The sequence below is a fragment of the Balaenoptera physalus genome, assembly GCF_965194825.1.
Source record: "Balaenoptera physalus genome assembly, chromosome: 7".
In the NCBI taxonomy this organism is placed as follows: domain Eukaryota; kingdom Metazoa; phylum Chordata; class Mammalia; order Artiodactyla; family Balaenopteridae; genus Balaenoptera; species Balaenoptera physalus.
In genome coordinates, this window is record NC_138886.1 from 36,141,859 (window position 1) to 36,162,207 (window position 20,349).

The following is a 20,349-nucleotide window of genomic DNA, read 5'->3' on the forward strand; positions in this document are numbered from 1 at the left end:
ACATAAAATTCACCCTTTTAAAGTGTACAGTTCAGTGGTTCTTAGTATATTCACAAAGTTGTGTAATTATTATCACTATCTAATTCCAGAATGTTTCCATCAACCCAAAAAGAAACCCTGCACCCATTAGCAGTCACTCCCCACTGCCACTCCACCCCTCCCCCGCCAGCCCCATAACCACAAATCTACTTTCTATCTCTGATATATATGATTTTAACAAAGCTTACAGTACTCTTAACTGTGGTTTTATTATACCTTAAAGCCAAATTTTACCTTCAAAAAGAAACAGTTTCTCTTATTTTAACATAACTCTAAAGAAAAATGTGATTTAACACAGCAACTTACTAAGGCATCATTTCAGGATACAAAACAAAAACTCTTACCAGAAAAATCAGCTTACATGATTACTTTCCCATTTGTTTTTGTTTTGTTAAGCTTCTTACTGAAGTATAATGTTCATATAGAAAAGTACACCTATCATAAGGTATACTTTGATAAGTTTTCAAAAACTGAATACAAGTATAACCATCATCCAGATCAAAAACCAAACAGAAGCCCCACCATGTCTCTCTTTCAGTCACTAACCACCTCCAAAGAGTAACCACTATCCTGACTTCTAGCAGCATACATTACTTCTGCCTATTCTTGTACTTTTATAAATACAAGCATATAGTTTGCAATATAGAAAACTTCTACAATGAAATTCTGTGCCTTGTAATACTCACCATAATCTTCTTGTACAAAGCCATGACATTATCATCATCAAATGGTAGAAAGCCACACATAAGTACATATAAGAGTATGCCCATGCTCCAAACATCTGCCTGAGAAGGAGAAAAAAATAATAATTAAAAAAAAATTAGAACGTATTTCAAAATGGCACTACATAGAATCTTCACAGAGCTGGAAAAGAGCTCAGAGATCATCCAATTCAACCTGCTCCTTGTACAGTCTGAAGCCCAGAAAGGAAGGCTTGTCCAAAGTCACCCAGTCAATGGCAGGTCACCCAGATAGGTCTCTTGACTAGTGACCAGTTCAGTTCAGAGTGACCAGTTCAGTGCACTCCCCTCTAATGCTTAATAGAAAATCATTTCTAGTTGGCTGGGCTGGATTGGGCATGATAAGGAAGAAGATAAGGCTAAGTCTCTGATTCTTTTTTTATTTATTTAGGCTGCAATGGGTCTTAGTTGCAGAATGCAGGATCTTTGTTGTGGCATGGGGGATCTTTTTTTTTTTTTTTTTTAGTTGCAGCATGCATGCGGGATCTAGTTCGCCGACCAGGGATCGAACCTGGGCCCCCTGCATTGGGAGTGCAGAGTCTTACCCACTGGACAACCAGGGAAGTCCCTAGGTCTCTGATTCTGAAAGACAAAACTATAGTGCTACTGAGGGTTTATTACATATGAGGATTATGTAAACATGCATGAGGATGTCAAAACAAGTCTTAAAATTTACTGCTGATAATCTGCAAATGTAAATAAGCTATAATGTAAAGTCCTCTCTATGTAGAGACACCTTAATAAAGTTCAACAGTTGACTTTTCAAGGATAGAGAATAGAAATTAGCCTGCCAGCACAAATAGCCCTACAAATCTCAAAATCCCAGAAAGGATACAGTAGAAACTAACACGACATTGTAAAGCAACTATACTCCAATAAAAATTTTTTTTAAAAATGAGGGGGGGTGAGGGGGCAAGAAAAAGAAGTCCCAGAAAGGAGCTTAGCCTTTATGTAAGATATCCATGCCACCAATGACTGAGAAGTCACAGTTCCCACCCTCATTTGAGCCTTAGGAAAATTTTAAGAGGTAAAAGGGCAGCATGTAGCATGTTTAAAGAAAAAAAAAAAGTGGGGGGAAAGGACAGAGGAGAGAAACAGAGTTAAAATAACTTCAGCAGCATCACACATCTAGGTAGTACCTATACTAAATAACACAAATCTCACACCTAGTCCTGCCTACCAAATCGCATCAAATTATTAGGACTCAACTAGGAAGCCCTGAGTGAACAATTTACTTTCAAGCAAACACCAGATTTTTCTTCCAAGTTGCAGGAGGTCAGAAATTAACCATTTATGCCTTAAAGATATCAAATGCTTCATCTATAAATTGAGTCTTGACGGCATGGCACTCCTGACCAGGGTGTTATAGTCAAGGTAAAGAGACCACACAGGGAAGAGTGGGCTAACATGGCCTCATCAAATGCCATAAGAAGAGGTCAAAAGAGAGATTACGTCTGAGGTTAAAGGAAAAGATGAAGAAAATAGTAGTAACATCCCCATAGAAATCTACAAAAGCCTACTAGAGAGAAAAAAAAGCAGAAAAAGTATTCTTCAGCTAACGCATCAAAGCACCTTCACTTCACTGTTTTGAAATGGATATGAGAATAAATGAATCAACTAAAACCATAAACCAAAGCAAATTCAAGTAAATCTATAAGCTACCAACTACCAAATAAGAAAAAAATAACTGGGGGGAAGAGGGGTTTGAAACCACTTCCTCTGAGAAATTACAAAATGAATTAGAGATGTTTACCATAGAACATTCCTTAAAGCATGATCTGGACCATGAGCAACAGAATAACCTAAAGCACTTTTTTTTTTAATTAATTAATTTATTTATTTATTTATGGCTGTGTTTGGGTCTTCGTTTCTGTGCGAGGGCTTCCTCTAGTTGCGGCAAGTGGGGGCCACTCTTCATCGCAGTGCGCGGGCCTCTCACTATCGCAGCCTCTCCTTTTGCAGAGCACAGGCTCCAGATGCGCAGGCTCAGCAATTGTGGCTCACGGGCCTAGTTGCTCCGCGGCATGTGGGATCTTCCCAGACCAGGGCTCGAACCCATGTCCCCTGCATTGGCAGACAGATTCTCAACCACTGCGCCACCAGGGAAGCCCTAAAGTACTTTTTTTAGAATGAAGATTGCTGAAGCCTCACCTTAGAAAACAAAACCAAAATCTCTAAACATGCACAGCCCTGAGCTCTGCATATTTTAACAAGTGCCCCCAGACAATTCCTTGGTACACTGTCCTTAAGAAACTGTCCTAGAAGGATGGAAAGTTGAACTAAAATGAATAAGAAAACAAGATCCTATAGGAAAATCTTGATGCATTCAAACCAGCAGGGCCTCATCACCAGACCTCTAGGAATCTTGTGAGCATCAGGCATATGATTACCACTCCTTCTGCGAGACAGAATGGAACAGTGGAAAGAGTAGAGGTGTGCAGTAAAGCCTCACTCAGTTCAAATCTTGACCCCCAGTTGCCAGCTGTGACCCTGCAAAGGCACTTAATTTCTGAGCCTCAAGTTCTTTATCTTCTTTATCTTATGAAACAGAGTAATAGTATTCGCTCCAAAGGATTTTTGTGGTGCTTAAATGAAAATTATAAAAAGGATCTATCATGTGGAACCCTTATCCACTGTTACGGGAATGTAAAATGTTGCTGCCACTACAGAAAATAGTATGGCAGTTCCTCAAAAAATTAAAAATAGAATTACCATATGATCTAGCAATTCCACATTTGGGTGTATATCCAAAAGAATTGAAAGCAAGGTCTCAAAGACATATTTGTTTCTATCAGCATTATTCACAATAACCAAAAGGTGGAAGCAATCCCAGTGTCTACCTAGGGATGAATGGAAAAATAAAATGTGATATATACATGCAATGGTATGTTATTCAAGCTTAAAAAGGAATGAAATTCTGATACATGCTACACAACATGGATGAAGTTTGAAGATATTACACTATGTGAAATAAAGCAGTCACACACAAAAAAAAATATTGTATGATTCCACTATACAAGGTACCTAGAATAGTCAAACTCATAGAGATAGAAAGTAAAAGGCGGCTTCCCTGGTGGCACAGTGGTTAAGAATCCGCGTGCCAATGCAGGGGACACATGTTCGAGCCCTGGTCTGGGTAGATCCCATGTGCCGCGGAGCAACTAAGCCCGTGAGCCACAACTACTGAGCCTGCGCTCTAGAGCCCGTGAGCCACAACTACTGAAGCCCGTGCACTAGAGTCCGTGCTCCGCAACAAGAGAAGCCACCGCAATGAGAAGCCTGTGCACTGCAACGAAGAGTGGCCCCCACTCAACGCAACTAGAGAAGGCCTGCTCGAAGCAACAAAGACCCAACGCAACCAAAAATAAGTAAATAAATAAAATTGATTCTTTAAAAAAATTCAAATTGAGGGACATTTTACAAAATGACTGGCTTCCTCAAAGATTTCAAGGTCATGAAGATAAAGAAGGCCTAAGGAACTCTTTCGGATTAAAGAAGACCAAAGAAACACAACAATGCGATGCATGATCCTGAATGGAATCCTGGACTGGAGGGAAAATATAGCTATAAAGGACCTTACAATTAACACCATCTGAATATGAATTGTGGATTAAATAATTGTATCAGGGACTTCCCTGGTGGTCCAGTGGTTAAGAATCCGCCTTCCAATGCAGGGGACGCAGGTTCGATCCTTGGTCAGGGAACTAAGATCCCACATGCCACGGGGCAACTAAGCGCAAGCGCTCTAGAGTCCATGCGCCACAACTACTGAACCCGCACACCCTGGAGCCCACGTGCTGCAACGAAGAGCCCATACACCGCAACCAAGACCCAATGCAGCCAAATAAATAAATAAATAAATATTTAATAAATTGTATCAATGTTAAATTCTCTGATTTCAATAACTAAAGTGTGGTTATAAAAGATAGAGTCCTTCCTTTAGGAAATATATACATGGTATTTAATGATAAAGGGGTATGATGTCTCCAACTTACTCTCAGTTGGTTCAAAAAATAATACACATACATATAAACATAGAGAATGATAAAACAAATAGGGAAAAATGTAAACAATTATGAATTTGGCTAAATATATACAGAAGTTCCTCATTCCACATTTGCAACTATTCTGTAAGTTTGAGATTATATCCAAATAAAAGGTCACCAAAAACAAGTTAGTCCCCATCTTCTCATGTTACAAATTAAGTAAACCGGCATATCTCAAAGTTTCTCCCACATAACACCAGTTCCAAAAGATGCTCCATGTAAAAAGTGGATTCTGTAGGTGCATAAAATTGAGACCAGCTGCTGTCTGTGATGTTCTACTCTCAAAGGACACTGTACAGGAACATATTAAGATTTGGAGATGTCCTTAACTAAAGAAAACTGTTCAACCCAGCATTTCCAGACCTTTTGACAACTAAACCTTTTTCATTTTATGATACTAATATCAGCAAAACCAGTACTGCAGAGAGTGGAAGGGGCTGACTAGCTTGCGGTAGCCAGTGGTTAAGCAGGCAATGCCCAGGCCTTCTGAGCCTGGGCCTCTTACACGGGACTGCTGGCCTTGAACAGTTGGCTGTGAACAAAGTACAGGTTTTCTCTGTGCTAACCAGCATCTCTGAAAACTGTGCCTATAATCCTGGCCTCATGTTCTACCTGGCTGGACTAATCAGTCTAAAACTATGGCACAGTTAAACACAAAAGCAACCACAACAAGGACATCAGAAATATATCCTTGTTTCATAAGTATACCGTGTATTATTATATTTATTGCAAGTTGTTCATTTCACTTATTACTTTACATATCTCACTCTCTGAATAGACAGCTCTTTGATTAACAAGTTTATTTCTTACCTCATTACACCCTCAACATACAGTGCCTGACTCACTACAGGTCACCAATAAACATATATTGGTTATATATTGAATTAATCAGTGAATAATTACCTCTGATCCCAGATATGATTTGCCTTGTATTAACTCAGGTGCTGCATAAGCAAGACTCCCACAGCATGTCTGCAGGTGATAATCCTTGTTACCCTGCCAATAAGATAAAAATGAAACACTTATTAACTACAGCCCTTAAGAAAATTAAAACCCTGATAAATATTCTTCAGCACAAGCAGAGAGATGCTAGATGAAGAATTACCCCAAATAATAAAAGACTTCTGCTGCTAACTCAATACTCTGCCTATGTGCATGCATGCCCGTGTGGCTTCCTCTTCTCTGATTTCCAATACCACGACAACCCGACACAAAAAAAATCCTTCTCCCCTTAGCTCAGCCAAGTCAGGTTTGTACTTCCCTAGGCATCCATTTGCATAATAATCAGCTTAGCATACATCCAAGCACCCATGTCTTCCCACTCCCAAGTACTCAAGGAAAAAGGGTTATTTCTCTATGGGACCCTATCTCCAATATCAAATCTTTACAAATACAGAAGAGTTTCTTTTCCCCTAGAGGGAAGATAGCAAATGCTACACAGAATAGTGCCTTGGGAGTCTGCTTTCTAGACTCGGTTATAACACAAATCACGACCTGAGCTTCCAGACTGCTCAAATGAGGAATCTGCTCAGCCTCCTCTGGTCTCCCACAGAAATATGGAGACATAATGAAAATGATACCATTGCCCAACAGTTATACAGAGTTCTACAAATGGCAGATGACTTGTGAAATTGTGAGATTTCATTTACAACTGCTACAACACACCCAGAAGTAAGCTCCTCAGCTTAGGAAAGCTGAGGCCACCCTCTCCCAGCCAACCCCTGCTTTTTGAGATGGTGTCTGTGTGGGTTGAATCTGTGGCAGCCATAAATAAAGGCTAAGGAAGTCTGTCACACACACTCTCCACTGCCTCCTTGATGAACATGACTTAAACCAGCTTATCTGCTCAAAGTATGCTTTATCTTTATTGCCTGCTGATCAAAAAAAATGCCTTCTAGCACTTGGTTCCCAGACACAAGACTCGACTGACAATCTCTGAAGAGCCAAGGGAAGGAGAGGAAAATCAGAAAGAATCAGACATTCAGCCAAAGGGGCAAAATCTGCTTCCCTTTGCACGCAGCTAATTCTGATTGGGGCAGGAAATAATCATGGGACTCCAAAGGGCTGAGACAGGTCTGAAATTTCAACACCCTTAATGAGGGTAGACAGCTCATTGTAGGGACTGTGAGTACCATCATTAGAGAACTCGGGAGGAAGCTTCCTACAGCAGCCACACAGGAGGAAGTTCAAAGTCACCTCAAAGAGAAGGTATGCTGGAGAACACCAGTACCTAACTATGGAGTGCAAATTAAAGAAATATATTATGGTATAAATTTTAAAGTGCATATGGACTTTTTCCTTCTTCTTTTAGAAGGAAAGGGGATTGTCTCTCAAAATGTAACTAACTGTTAGTTATATAACCATTTGGACAATAAAGAACAGATTTGCACTAAATTCCCAAAACTCATATCTAAATGAAAAAAGGCATCATCTAGTGGCAACACACTCTAACTGCAAGAACATGGTCAATTCTGCATTCACACTGTGATGGCCTCCTGTCACCTAGGTGCTGTAAATTCTCTCACAGCATACCCATGGGGTCTTCAGCAGGACCAACCCTAGACCTAGAGCAGTGGATTTCAACCTTGGCTATGTATTAAAATCATCTAGAGAACTTATAAAAACCATGAAGTTTAACATTCTTCTCAATGGATGCAACCAGGTTCAATAAAGACTAAGTGGAAGTCAGTGTAAGATAACATACTAAGAGGTACATTGACAAAGGAAATAAATGCATTTTTATCTCTGCACTTACCTTGGGTTTTGCACAGAGACCAAAGTCGATCAGCTTTAATTTATGATCTTCATCAAACAACAAATTTTCCTGAAAAAACAAAGATATTTTCATAACTATATACTGTCTTCCTTATATCACAACCCACCTCTAGCTATTTCTAAAATCACTTTAAGGTTGTTTATATTAAAGAGCGTGGGTACAAGAATGAAAATCATTAAAAAAGAATGAAATGACAAGAAGAACATAAGGGAAGAGAAGATGAATGTTGATAACTATCCTGCTTCCCCTCAAGACACATTAGCATAAACCATTTTCTCTGTGGTGCTCTGAGGTTCAACTACAAGCAAACAGAATGTGTGCCAAAAGCAAGTTTGAACAAAAAGAGTGAACTCAAATCAAAGGGTTGGATATAAACAGAGGGAAAAGGATAGAAACTGCCATATCTTGTTAGACCAATTCTAGGTCCCTAACCCTAGTACCAAATAACATTAAAATCCATGTTCACCATCATGCATATCAGTCAGAGCCTACAGACTTAAGAGTATCAAATTTTTATTCTGTCCTTGAAAAGTTGAGTCTGTCCATTCCACTGAACTGTTCCTTTCTGAAGCGTAATGGAATTAAAATTAAAGGAAGATGGTGTCAGGAAGAGAGTATTGAGAGGAAATTACTCAATGACAATATTCTCAAAGAAAATACTAAAACTCTTCTTTCCTAGAAATAAAACCCTGAGGTTCATATTCTGTAGCTGACTACAAAGATATTTATAATGTCACACATAATTGACAGAGAAAAAGAATGCCAATAATAAGTCCAACCTGAAGAGCCTACCAGGAGTCAAAAGTCAAGGAGGAAAAAGAAGTGATACATTAGTAATAGAACAAAAACAACAACAAAAAGCAAAGCCCAGACAAATTCTAAACAGAAAGAACATTTGGAAACCTAGTAATGACAGGTAAATGATGTTGAACTCTCAGGTGACCATCTGTGAAGCAGTCACTTACTGGTTTGAGGTCCCTGTGAGCAAAGCCTTGGCTGTGCACGTAAGCAACTGCAGACACTATCTGACGGAAGACAACTCGGGTCTCCTCCTCCGACAGGCGATCCTGGGAAATTATGTAGTCAAACAGCTCTCCTCCAGGGCAATACTTCAAGAGCAATAGTCACATAAATATTGTTACTACTTACAGAAATCGCTTCAGAGGAATTTAAAATAAAAAATTATACCTAACTCAGAGATATTATTAATTCAATTTACAAGCAAGGGAACAAACTAAGTAAGGCACATTCAAAAATACGCTCTCAGTATTCCAAGAAAGAGAACAACAGCTCTTGGTCTCGAGCAGTTTTATTACCAGTAAGTAGAAGTAGAACCAACTACTGCTGTGATTTTAAGTTCATTCAGGGTTTTTATATTTTTATAGCAAAGTATTAAAACCCATTCTAATCTTAATGCACTCACATTTAGTGTAGTTACTTGAAACAAACAAACACCCAGCAGCAATTATTGCTTCTCCATCCTGAAGATCAGTGATTTTCAGTCTGTACCAGAATGAACTTAATTATACACAAGTTCCTCAGAGGCTACGAGAGAATGGGTACCAGAGCACAAAGCTCTATCTAGGCTTTCCATCCCTTCTTCACCAGAGCAGCTCCACTATTCTGTAAATGGGGGTTTCCATTTAAGATTTCATTTCATTTTAGCAATATCAATTAAAAGTACAGATGGAGATAGCCTATGACCTCATAGGTTCACATTTAGGAACTGTTCCTATAGATACACTCTCACATGAAAAAACAATGCACTTTTAAGATCATTCACTGCAGCAGCATTGCTTGTAACAGCAAAAGACTGGAAACAACCCAAATGTACTCACACTACATAAAATGGCATTCCATGCAGCCATAAAAAGAAGGAAAAAAAGGGCTTCCCTGGTGGCGCAGTGGTTGAGAATCTGCCTGCCAATGCAGGGGACACGGGTTCGAGCCCTGGTCTGGGAGGATCCCACATGCCGCGGAGCGGCTGGGCCCGTGAGCCACAATTACTGAGCCTGCGCGTCTGGAGCCTGTGCTCTGCAACAAGAGAGGCCGCGATAGTGAGAGGCCCGCGCAACGCGATGAAGAGTGGCCCCCACTTGCCGCAATTAGAGAAAGCCCTCGCACAGAAACGAAGACCCAACACAGCCATAAATAAATAAAAAATTAAATTAAAAAAAAAAAAAAAAAAAAGAACCACTCAACCACTGTACAGGATCACAAGACAAAATACACCATTATTAAAAACAAAAAAAAAAAAAAAAAAGAAGGAAAAAAAAAAAAAGAGGAAACTCTTTATAAGCTGATATGAAACAATCTCCAATATTAAGTGAAAAAAGCAAGGTGTAAAAGAGAATATACTGATATAATGACTTGCAAAAAGCATTATGCTGAATAAAAGAAGCCAAATACAAGAGTACACAATGTATGATTCTATTTTTATCAAGCTCTAGAATAGGTAAAACTAATCTCTGGTGATAAAAATCAGGTCAGTGGTTGTTGAGAAGGGCACTGGGAGGGTGGGGTAACAGGGATTAACTTCAAGGGTCAGGAGAAAACTTTCTAGTGTAGTGGAAATGTTTTATACCCTGAGTGGGGTGGGAAATACATGGGTGTGTACCTTTTTCAAAAACTATGTACCTAATGTGTTCATTTTCTTGTATATAAATTATACCTAAATAGTCAATTTTTTAAATGCTATCCAATAAGATTTACATAAAGAAAACAGCCTACTTTGTATTTTCAAATAAAGAAATACAAAATAGAGTAAAACAAAAACATCGAAAATCTCTATGTATATGCATAGATGGTCTCCAAGCTAAAATGTTATATAGGGGGGAAAAAAAGGTACAGAATAATATTATAGTATGTGACCATTTCTGTGACAGAAACCAGTAAGCTACACATACACATAAATATATGTGAAAACACACACACACATATATATATATATAAATATATATAAAATATACATAGGTATTTCTAAGTACATGGAAAATACATAGGAAACCAAAAAAGTAAGTGATTGACATAAGGGAAAGGAAACAGGATGACTGGGATAGAGGGGAGAGAGAATTTTACTTTTCAATATATACTCTCTCGTATCTTTTTTTTTTTTAATATTAATTTTTTTAATTTATTTTCTTTCTTTCTTTTTTTTTTTTTTTTTTTTTTGGCTGTGTCTTAGTTGCGGCACGCAGGATCTTCCTCGAGGCATGTGGGATCTTTCATTGCAGCGCAGGCCTCTCTCTAGTTGTGGCGTGCGGGTTTTCTCTCTCTAGTTGTGGAGCACAGGCTCCAGAGCACAGGGGCTCTGTAGTTTGCAGCACGCAGGCTCTCTAGTTGAGGCACGTGGGCTAAGTAGTTGTGGCGTGCAGGCTTAGTTGCCCTACGGCATGTGGGATCTTAGTTCCCCGACCAGAGATTGAACCCACATCCCCTGCATTGGAAGGTGGACTCTCCACCACTGGACCACCAGGAAGTCCCCTCTCTTGTATCCTTTAAATTTTGTCCCAGGTTCATGGATTTTGGGTTTTTTTAAGTATTTAATTTGGACAAAAGGATTAACTTTTAAAAAGGCTTTAAATTCACCACTGTAAACCATGTGGGTGGATCTACAGTGTAATAAAGAGAAGATGGTCCTATGTCCGAAACTTTCAGCATTATGAATTTTAAAATGTGCTTTTAAAACAGAGCTAATCTATCAAAATGATGTGCAGTTACAAATTATTTGGCTGAGACTAAGGAAAATGAAATGAGATGAATGATACATGTTCTAAAGACTCTACATTTCAAGCCAAAAGGGGCAGGTTAAAACTTGAAAGAGTTTGGTTCAAATAACACATACATTAAAGTCTACCTATAGGCTGTGGGTTGAACTGTGTCCCTCCAAAAAGATATGTTCAAGCCCTAACACCCAGTACCAGTGAATGTGACCTTATATGTCAATAAGGTCTTTATAGATGTAATCAAGTCAAAATGAGGTCATACTGGATTAGGGTGGAACCTAATCCAATTGTTTGTGTCCTTGTATGAAGAGATAAATTTGGACACAGACACAGACACACAGGTAAGACAACACCATTTGAAGACAGAGGCAGAGATGGTGCACCTATAAGCCAAGGAATGCCAAGGATTGCCAGCAACCATCTGAAACTAGGAAAGAGGCATAGAACAGAGGATTCAGAAGGAAGCAACCATGTACACACCTTGACTTCAGACTTCTAACCTCCAGAACTATGAGACAGTAAGTTCTCGTTTTAAACCACATTTGTGGCAGCCCTAGGCTAATACATCATATAAAACTGAAATGAATCCTTCCCTCTAGGAACAAATTCTAACATATTCTGTCCACTAAAGTACACCATCCCATTAGGAGGGTATCAGAAAGGATACATTCACAATGTATCTCCAATTCATTATATATGCCTACTTGATCTAAATTGTTACAGAACTCAAACAGGTAAGCCACTTAACATTTAATCTTTCAGGTGAAATGTACTTTTCCCATAACTATTGATAAAATGAGTGAGAATGGTCTGAATGTTTGTGTCCCTCCAAAAATTCATGTGTTGAAATCCTAACCCCCAAAGATGGTGGCATTAGAAAGTGGGGCTTTTGGGAGGTGATTAGGACATGAGGGCAGAGCCGTCATGAATGAAATTAGTGCTCTTCTAAAAGAGGCTCGAGAGATCCCAAGCCCTTTCTATCATATAAGGACACAGAAATAAGGTACCAGTTATGAACCAAGAGGAGGGCCCTCACCCGACCATGATGGTGCCTTGATCTTGGAATTCCCAGCCTCCAGAATTGTGAGAAATGAATTTCTGTTGTTCAGAAGCTTCCCAGTCTGTGATATCTTGTTATAGCAGCCCAAACAGACTAAGACAATGACCAAATAACTTTAGGTCTCTGGAACATACTACTGACCTCGAGAACCATGAATATTTTGTTGGCTGTCTCTATCACATGGTAGAGTTGACATATATGCTGATGTCTCAGGTTCTTCAAGGCATCAATTTCTGTTTTGACCCGGGGCAAATCACTCTGTGACAAAACATTTCATTAAATGAGCAATAAACCTATTTGGGAAGTGTTCCAAGCATCAATATCACCAACTTTAAAACTAAGTAGCAAAAGCAATCAACAGCCTCAAAACAATTTGTTCAACAATATAGAAATATAAAACAAAACTTATTTGTGTGTACATTTTAAAAAGGCCTTGAGGGTTTTATGAAAGACAAGTTCAATGTGGGGCAATAGTACAACATCTAGAAAAATTAAAATAATCTCAGACTCCCTTTAGAAGGTTAGCATTCCAAACAAGGAAAATGACAGAAACACTACTCAGTGTACATGCCTTGGCTACCACTTGGGTCTCAGCAATGTCCATTAAGAAGCATGCTGAGCTAAAAATTGGTGAATGTAGATAAAAGGTATTCACTGTCTCAGTTTTCCAACTTTTCAAGGAGCTTGAAATTTTTCAAAATACGAAGTTGGTTGGGGAGGAGGGTAAACCAAGTTGAAAAACTTTCAAAGTCCATATTAAAGATAGAAATCCAGATATCCATGAAGTAAACAAGTAAAATTTTATTATAAAAAGGGACTTGATCTAATGATCTGTGGTTTAATATCCAATTATCTAGGGCCATGCAACCAGATATTAGTTCTTAACCAAGAATCAATTGTAACTTTGACTATTTTGATATGATAATCTTTTTTTCTTCTTTTTTGGGGGATGTGGGAGTCTGATGACTAAAACCCTGAAAGTAATCAAAATATTTTTAAAGTCCTAGGAAGTAACTAAAATAAGCATAGTAACAATAAAAAATACAAAAACAAGTTTAGAAATAATGAATTAATATCATCATATTGATGCTTTAGAATAAGTTTTGAGTACTGATGTGGTAATGCATTTTGTAATAACAGTTCACATTTTGTCTGCTATTTAAGTGTTTGCTGTGTCCAAGTAAATAAGTCATACTAAAGTTATAACTGAAGTTGAAATTGCTTAAGGGAATTAATCAGTTTTGTAACCAATGTTTAAATGCTCAAGAAAAATGTTTTTTAATACCTTTTTATTAGTTTAATAAATATAGTATTGAGCACTGAAAACAAAAATATTGAAGGAAAGCCTGAATTGTCAGTTGATAGGTTATTAAAAATAATTTCTGATATAGATCATTGTGTGATTTTGGCATATATTTCAGAAGGAGTTCAAAGAATTGAGTGACGTTATTATAACAAAACATATTCTCTTTGACTAATTTATGTATGTTAATCAGCATTTCCATCCTTAAAAATAAAGTAACAATTGATATTAAACTCTGCCTCGTCCTAACAACGAGAGACCCCAAAAAAAGTCCAACGTGTCTAATATAAAGATGCATTTTCAGTAAACTGATTTTTATGTTTGATAATTATCAACACATAGAATGATTGTGCTGTTTTACTCAACTGTATACTAATAATAATTATAATGCTAACTCAATCGCAAAGAATAAAAAACTTTTTTTAACACTCAGAGATTTTTGGTCAGAGGCCAAAAAAAAAGATTTAAAAAAATTTTTTTAAATTTATCTCCCAAAAAAAGAAACAATCACAGATGAATACTAAGAGACTAGTGAATTCTCAGCAGAAAGAGACCAGAACAAAGCATAGAAACCAAACCATACAAGGGATGGTAGAGAGAATTAGAAACAAAAAGACCACTCAGGATGACTTCAAACACTGGGAAGGGTATATAATGCCCAAAAGACCATCAAAAGACACAGATCTTCCCTTAATAGAAAAACAGAAAACTTTATGCACATTATAGCCAAGATCACAAATTAAATGGGCTGCTTTATAAGGTAATGAGCAACTAAATCCTAGAAGCATTCATGTAGAGGAAAAAAAGGCTGATTAAGAAAAGGATTTCATAATTTCTAATAAAAGTTAGAATAAATTTTGAATAAAATTCTGGGACATAAGATCGATCTATACTATAAAGTAGATCAACATTTAGTAAGGGTATCATGAGAAGATAAAGAAGGGAGATATCAATACCCAGAAACACCTACAAGACTATGAAACAACTACAGGAAAATGGACCCTGTCGACTTCAAATATGTGCCATTGCCCTGTATTAAAATTAAGAACAAAGTAACCCCTTCCCCAGATGACTTTTTTTTTAATTAATTAATTAATTTATTTTTTTTTTGGCTGCATTGGGTCTTCATTGCTACGCACAGGCTTTCTCTAGCTGCGGCGAGCGGGGGCTACTCTTTGTTGCAGTGCACAGGCTTCTCATTGCAGTGGCTTCTCTAGTTGAGGAGCATGGGCTCTAGGCACGTGGGCTTCAGTAGTTGTGGCTCGGGTTCTCTAGAGCGCAGACTCAGTAGTTGTGGCGCACAGGCTTAGCTGCTCCGTGGCATGTGGGATCTTCCCAGACCAGGGATTGAACCCATGTCCCCTGCACTGGCAGGCAGATTCTTAACCACTGTGCCACCAGGGAAGTCCCCAGATTACTTTTTAAAACCATAGATTTATACATAACTGGCTATGGAAATGTTATTCTAATAAAAGAGCAGTAACTAGAACATTAGAGCAAATTCAAGTTTTAATTCACAAAACTGATCTATAAATATTTTTTAAGTAATGTTAAACTTACCCCTAGTGCATTTTTATCCATGATTTTTATAGCTACCATTTCTCCAGTGAGGATATGGAAGGCAAGTTTGACCTTTGCAAAGCCACCTAAGTATGGGAAAATGTATTATGAAGAGAGAATCAAACTAACTTAAATATCATCATCAGAGCAAACTGAGAACTCAGGCACAAATACCTTTCCACATACTTTTATAAGGCTCTATTGATCTATATTTTCCTGAAGTTTGTGGCCCTTTCTTCTTGTTGCTTCCAAAGTGTTGGCCATGATCCTAACCTCTCCTCATTCAATGACTAACTAAAGACTCTTCTTTGCCATGATAGGATATCTTTAATTTTGCAATGAAGAAGTAGGAAAAAAGAATTCATTCTTTAGAAATGTGTTTTATAATTAACATTGCAATTAAACCTGCTTTATAACTAACATTGCCAGAACACAATATAAAGTTGGAGAGACAAAAGACAAGTAATATGAAATTTCCATTCAGTGTTAAAACTGTAAAAATAAGCAATTATGTTTCAAAACTGGCTCAAAAGCTGGATAAATGTCTACATTTAGGTATCTAAAAGAAACCGCCAACTTAGTACTTCTAAAAAGAAGCTCCTGGTAGTCCCTCCCATGGTCTTCCTCATCTCAGTAAATGGCAACTCCATCGTCCCAGGTGCTCAGGCCAAAAATCCAGAAGCCATTTTTAGCCCTTCCCTTTTGTCTCACACCACATATCCAACCCTCCAACAAATCACACTGGCTCTGTCTTCAAAAATATATTAATGTTTACCTTAGGGGAAAGGAGGCAGGCACTGACTGGAAATTTCTATGTCCTGATCTGAGCAGGGAACATATGGGTATATGTGTACAAAAACGCCACCAAAATTAGTACACTTTGCTTATTTTACTATGTGTTATGCCTCAATAACTATACTTATATGTACATATGTGTGTGTATGTCTGTATAGAGAATCCCACCCCTTTCTATACACAGAATCTCACTACCTTCAATTCTATCACCATCCAAGTCACCATCATCTCCAGTATCACTCACCTAAATTATTGCAATAACCTCCTAACATCTATGTTTTTCCGTCCTTGCCCTCTCCCAGCCAAGTCTTTTCACAACCAAGCAGCCAGAGTGAACCTTAAAAACAAAAGGTCAGACCGCTACTTGGCTCAAAACTCTCTGACTTTTATTCTAAATAAAATGAACCACAAGGCCCCTCCTACAACTCTCCTCTCTCTTGCTCCACTTCTTCTTACTAAAATAGGTTGAATTTTAAAACTACATAAGTTAGGCTAAAAAGCTCTTGGCTGCCCCAATACACTATACTCTCAAATAGATGACCTATCCTCTCCAAGAAGAAAATAATTACCTGTCCCAACAGTTTCATATAATTCATAGTATTTGAGAAGTTCATCATAATCTTTCATAGTCCTCCTGGAAGTTTACTCAAAATTATAAAAAGAACCTATAAGACAAAAACAAAAACAGTACATGATCAAAAAAGGAACTATTAAGAGACTATCTCCTTCATTCTTATTGAGATCCCTAAAAAATAAAAATACAGCTACCGTATAAAAAAAAAAAGAGAGAGACTATCTCCTTCATTCTTGTAACTACAAATATAAATAAGTCTTAGGCATATAAATGATACTGGAAAAACTGATTAGCCATATAAAAAGAAAATGGATTCCTATCTCACGCCATACATAAAAATCAATTCCAGATCAAATAAAGACTTAAATATGAAAGGTAAACCTTTAAACGTTTTAATATAATATTGTCATCATTTCAGGATAGAAGAGGATCTTTTAAATAGATACAGAAAGTGCTAATCATAAAAAATAATAACAGAGAATTCTCTGGCAGTCCAGTGGTTAGGACTCCATGCCCTCACTGCCGAGGGCCCGAGTTCAATCCCTGGTCGGGGAAATAAACTCCCACAAGCCGTGTGGCAAGGCCAAAAAAAAAAAAAAAATATATATATATATAGATAGATAGATAGGTAAACTTTAAAAAGCTAGCATTATTTAAATAAATAAATAAATATTAAATAACATTGAAATTAAGAACCTCTGCATATCCAATGACATCATTTAAGAAAAAAACAACATAAATATGAGAAAATATTTGCAACACTTATAACAGTGGACTTTTATCCAGAATGCATATACTCCATCACAACAATATAGAAAAAGACAACCCCACAGAATAAGCAAATGAAATAAAAAGGCATTTCACAAAGAAACACAAATAACCAATAAAAACATGAAAAAAGGCTCAATTTCATTAGTCATCAGGGATATGCAAATTAAGACTCCAATGATATACAATTTTAAGATACATGTAATGAGATACATATTTTATTATTATGCTTCACAACTTACGTGTGTTACATATACTCTTATTTATTTATTTATTTATTCATTCATTCATTCATTTATTTATGGCCGTGTTGGGTCTTTGTTGCTGTGCACAGGCTTTCTCTAGTTGTGGCGAGCAGGGGCTACTCTTTGTTGTGGTGCGCAGGCTTCTCATTGCAGTGGCTTCTCTTGTTGCGCAGCATGGGCTCTAGGCGCGTGGGTGGGCTTCAGTAGTTGTGGCACACGGGCTCAGCTGCATGTGGGATCTTCCCGGACCAGGGATCGAAGCTGTGTCCCCTGCATTGCTAGGCAGATTCTTAACCACTGCGTCACCAGGGAAGTCCCTATACTCTTAAGTATATATCAAATAATTTATAAAAATAACACATACACACTACTATATATAAAAAAGATAAACAACAAGGACCTACTATATAGCACAGGGAACTCTGCTCAGTATTCTGTAATAACCAGTATGGAAAAAGAATCTGAAAAAGAATGGTTATATGTATATGTATAACTGAATCACTTTGCTATACACCTGAAACTAACACAACATTGTAAATCAACTATACTCCAATATAAAATAAAAATTAAATAAGTAAATGAATAAATAAATAATAAAAAATTAGTTGTAAAAGTCTTAGGAGGTCTTATTCGATTTTTGTCTTCCTGAGTTTTAAAATTAACTACAATTACAAAACACCATGGGGTGAGTACACATGAAGTCATATTCATACCAGCTTTGTCTTATTTGGGGAGGATAAGCTCCTAGTTGACTTTAACTAGAGATTAGCAGTGTATCTGGCAGAACTGCTAATGCAATCAGACTATTAACTCTGAACTTTCTTGTATTCATTCATTTATCCATACAGATGTGTTTACTGAGCACCAATGATGTGCCAGACCTGCACTTGGCACCAAGGATATAACAGAGAAGAAATGTGGTTCTTGCCCTCATAGATCTTGCATTCCAGTGGAGAAGACAAAAGGCAAATTAACAGACAATGAATTAAATAATTATAATTTGTAATAAAGGGCTTCCCTGGTGGCTCAGTGGTTAAGAATCTGCCTGCCAGTGCAGGGGACACGGGTTCAAGCCCTAGTCCGGGGAGATCCCACATGCTGTGGAGCAACTGAGCCCATGCGCCACAACTACTGAGCCTGCACTCTAAAGCCTGCAAGCCACAACTACTGAAGCCCACATGCCTAGAGCCTGTGTTCCGCAACAAGAGAAGCCAACACAATGAGAGGCCTGTGCACCGCAACAAAGAGTAGCCTCCGCTCGACGCAACTAGAGAAAGCCCGCGCGCAGCAATGAAAACCCAACACAGCCATAAATAAATAAATAAATAAATAAAAACAATTTGTAATAAATACTGGGGAAAATAAGCAACAGTGGTTAGAATGGGTCACTGAGAAGGTAACGTTTAAGTCAAGATCTAACTCAAAGAATGAGAAGCAAGAAAAAGAAAATCAGCCCTTCTCATCAAAACTTCAACAATGTTTCCAATAGGAACTGTGCAGGACCATGTAAACAATGTTTCTATATGAAGCAGTTAAAATGATAATGTTCCTTTATTTGACAGACTGCTGCTTTCTCACCAAGGACATCCTCAGCACTACCTCATTCCTCCCACTTCCTGCTTCCTCAGATACCCAAATGCTGAAATGCTCCTGCTCTTTGACAGTATCCATTCCAAAACTGGTCCTTGGGACTTCCCTGGTGGTCCAGTGGGTAAGACTCCGTGCTCCCAATGCAGGGGGCCCAGGTTCGATCCCTGGTTGGGGAAATAGATCCCACATGCACGCTGCAACTAAGAGTTCCCATGCCGCAACTAAGAGCCTGCATGACACAACTAAGAAGTCCACATGCTGCAACTAAAAAAACAAACAAACAAACAAAAAACTGGTCCTTGCTTCCCCAGCACAAGCCCAAATCCTATAAGCCCCTTTCAACTCACTCTTACTGAGATGCCCAAGATCCTAGGGTGTATGGTTTCTCTTGCTGCAGCAAGCTAAGTGTACCTAATTGTTTTTTAATTACAGACGTGTCCCTAATGGTCTGTGGTTGATAGGCCTTAACAGGAATTGTTAACCCAAAAAGAATGAGAGGAAGAGCATTCCAGAAAGAGGGAATTTAGGTGCAAAGATCCCAGAGGAAGAAAAGGCTGACAAGTACTGAATTGAAACTGCTTTCAGAGGTACCAGGAAAAGGAAATGCAGATTTGGAGCGGGGACAATTGGTTAGGCATATAGGAAAAAAGAACATTGGATCTCTACCTCACACCACACACAAAATCAATTACAGTAAAGACTGTAAAGTGAAAGGCAAACAATTAAGACAGATAAGGCCTTACCCATACCAGACCTATAGCTCTGAGTGGCAAGAGGAAGAGCATGGAGATAACAATTAGAAAAGCAAGAATTCGAATAGTTTCATGGAAGCCAAGAAGGAAGGAAAAAAGCAACACTACTAAAAAGAAAGTTTCTAGGAAGTAGATTTCTAAATAAATTTGTAAGTGCTCCTATATAGGTTAAGTCCTAGGACCTGAGTTTAGGTACTGCAAAGTGGAGCTTTCTTATAGGTAGTCATGGGGTGCAAGCTCTCTGAACCTATATAGATACAGTTTCTCTAAGGAGCTCTTCTTCCTAGAGGCTAGTGTGACAGGACAGGACTTGAGATTTCAACCTTGGAAAAAGATGCTTCCACACCCTTTAGAAAGCCACGCAGGAATCAGAGGG

The 20,349-nt window shown here is 38.1% G+C and overlaps 2 protein-coding genes across 8 annotated transcripts in view; both read right to left on the minus strand.

Annotated features, from left to right (window-relative positions):
* Positions 1–20,349, minus strand: part of MELK (maternal embryonic leucine zipper kinase) — an 84,005-nt gene that overhangs the window by 59,187 nt on the left and 4,469 nt on the right. For 3 of the 7 annotated variants that reach the window (XM_082468640.1, XM_082468642.1, XM_082468641.1), the window contains exons 2-8: positions 16,614–16,709; positions 15,250–15,335; positions 12,528–12,644; positions 8,567–8,710; positions 7,581–7,649; positions 5,729–5,821; positions 726–824 (exon numbers count right to left, since the gene is read on the minus strand). In XM_082468640.1, the coding sequence (XP_082324766.1) occupies positions 726–824; positions 5,729–5,821; positions 7,581–7,649; positions 8,567–8,710; positions 12,528–12,644; positions 15,250–15,335; positions 16,614–16,671 (666 nt within the window). In that variant the 5' untranslated portion in view covers positions 16,672–16,709. Of the gene's footprint in view, positions 1–725; positions 825–5,728; positions 5,822–7,580; positions 7,650–8,566; positions 8,711–12,527; positions 12,645–15,249; positions 15,336–15,435; positions 15,575–16,613; positions 16,710–20,349 lie in introns of those variants that run through there. The other 4 variants (XM_082468643.1, XM_082468644.1, XM_082468645.1 and 1 more) reach the window with 3 other exon arrangements.
* Positions 1–20,349, minus strand: part of CCIN (calicin) — a 399,321-nt gene that overhangs the window by 56,308 nt on the left and 322,664 nt on the right. The gene's annotated exons all lie outside the window — the stretch shown is intronic.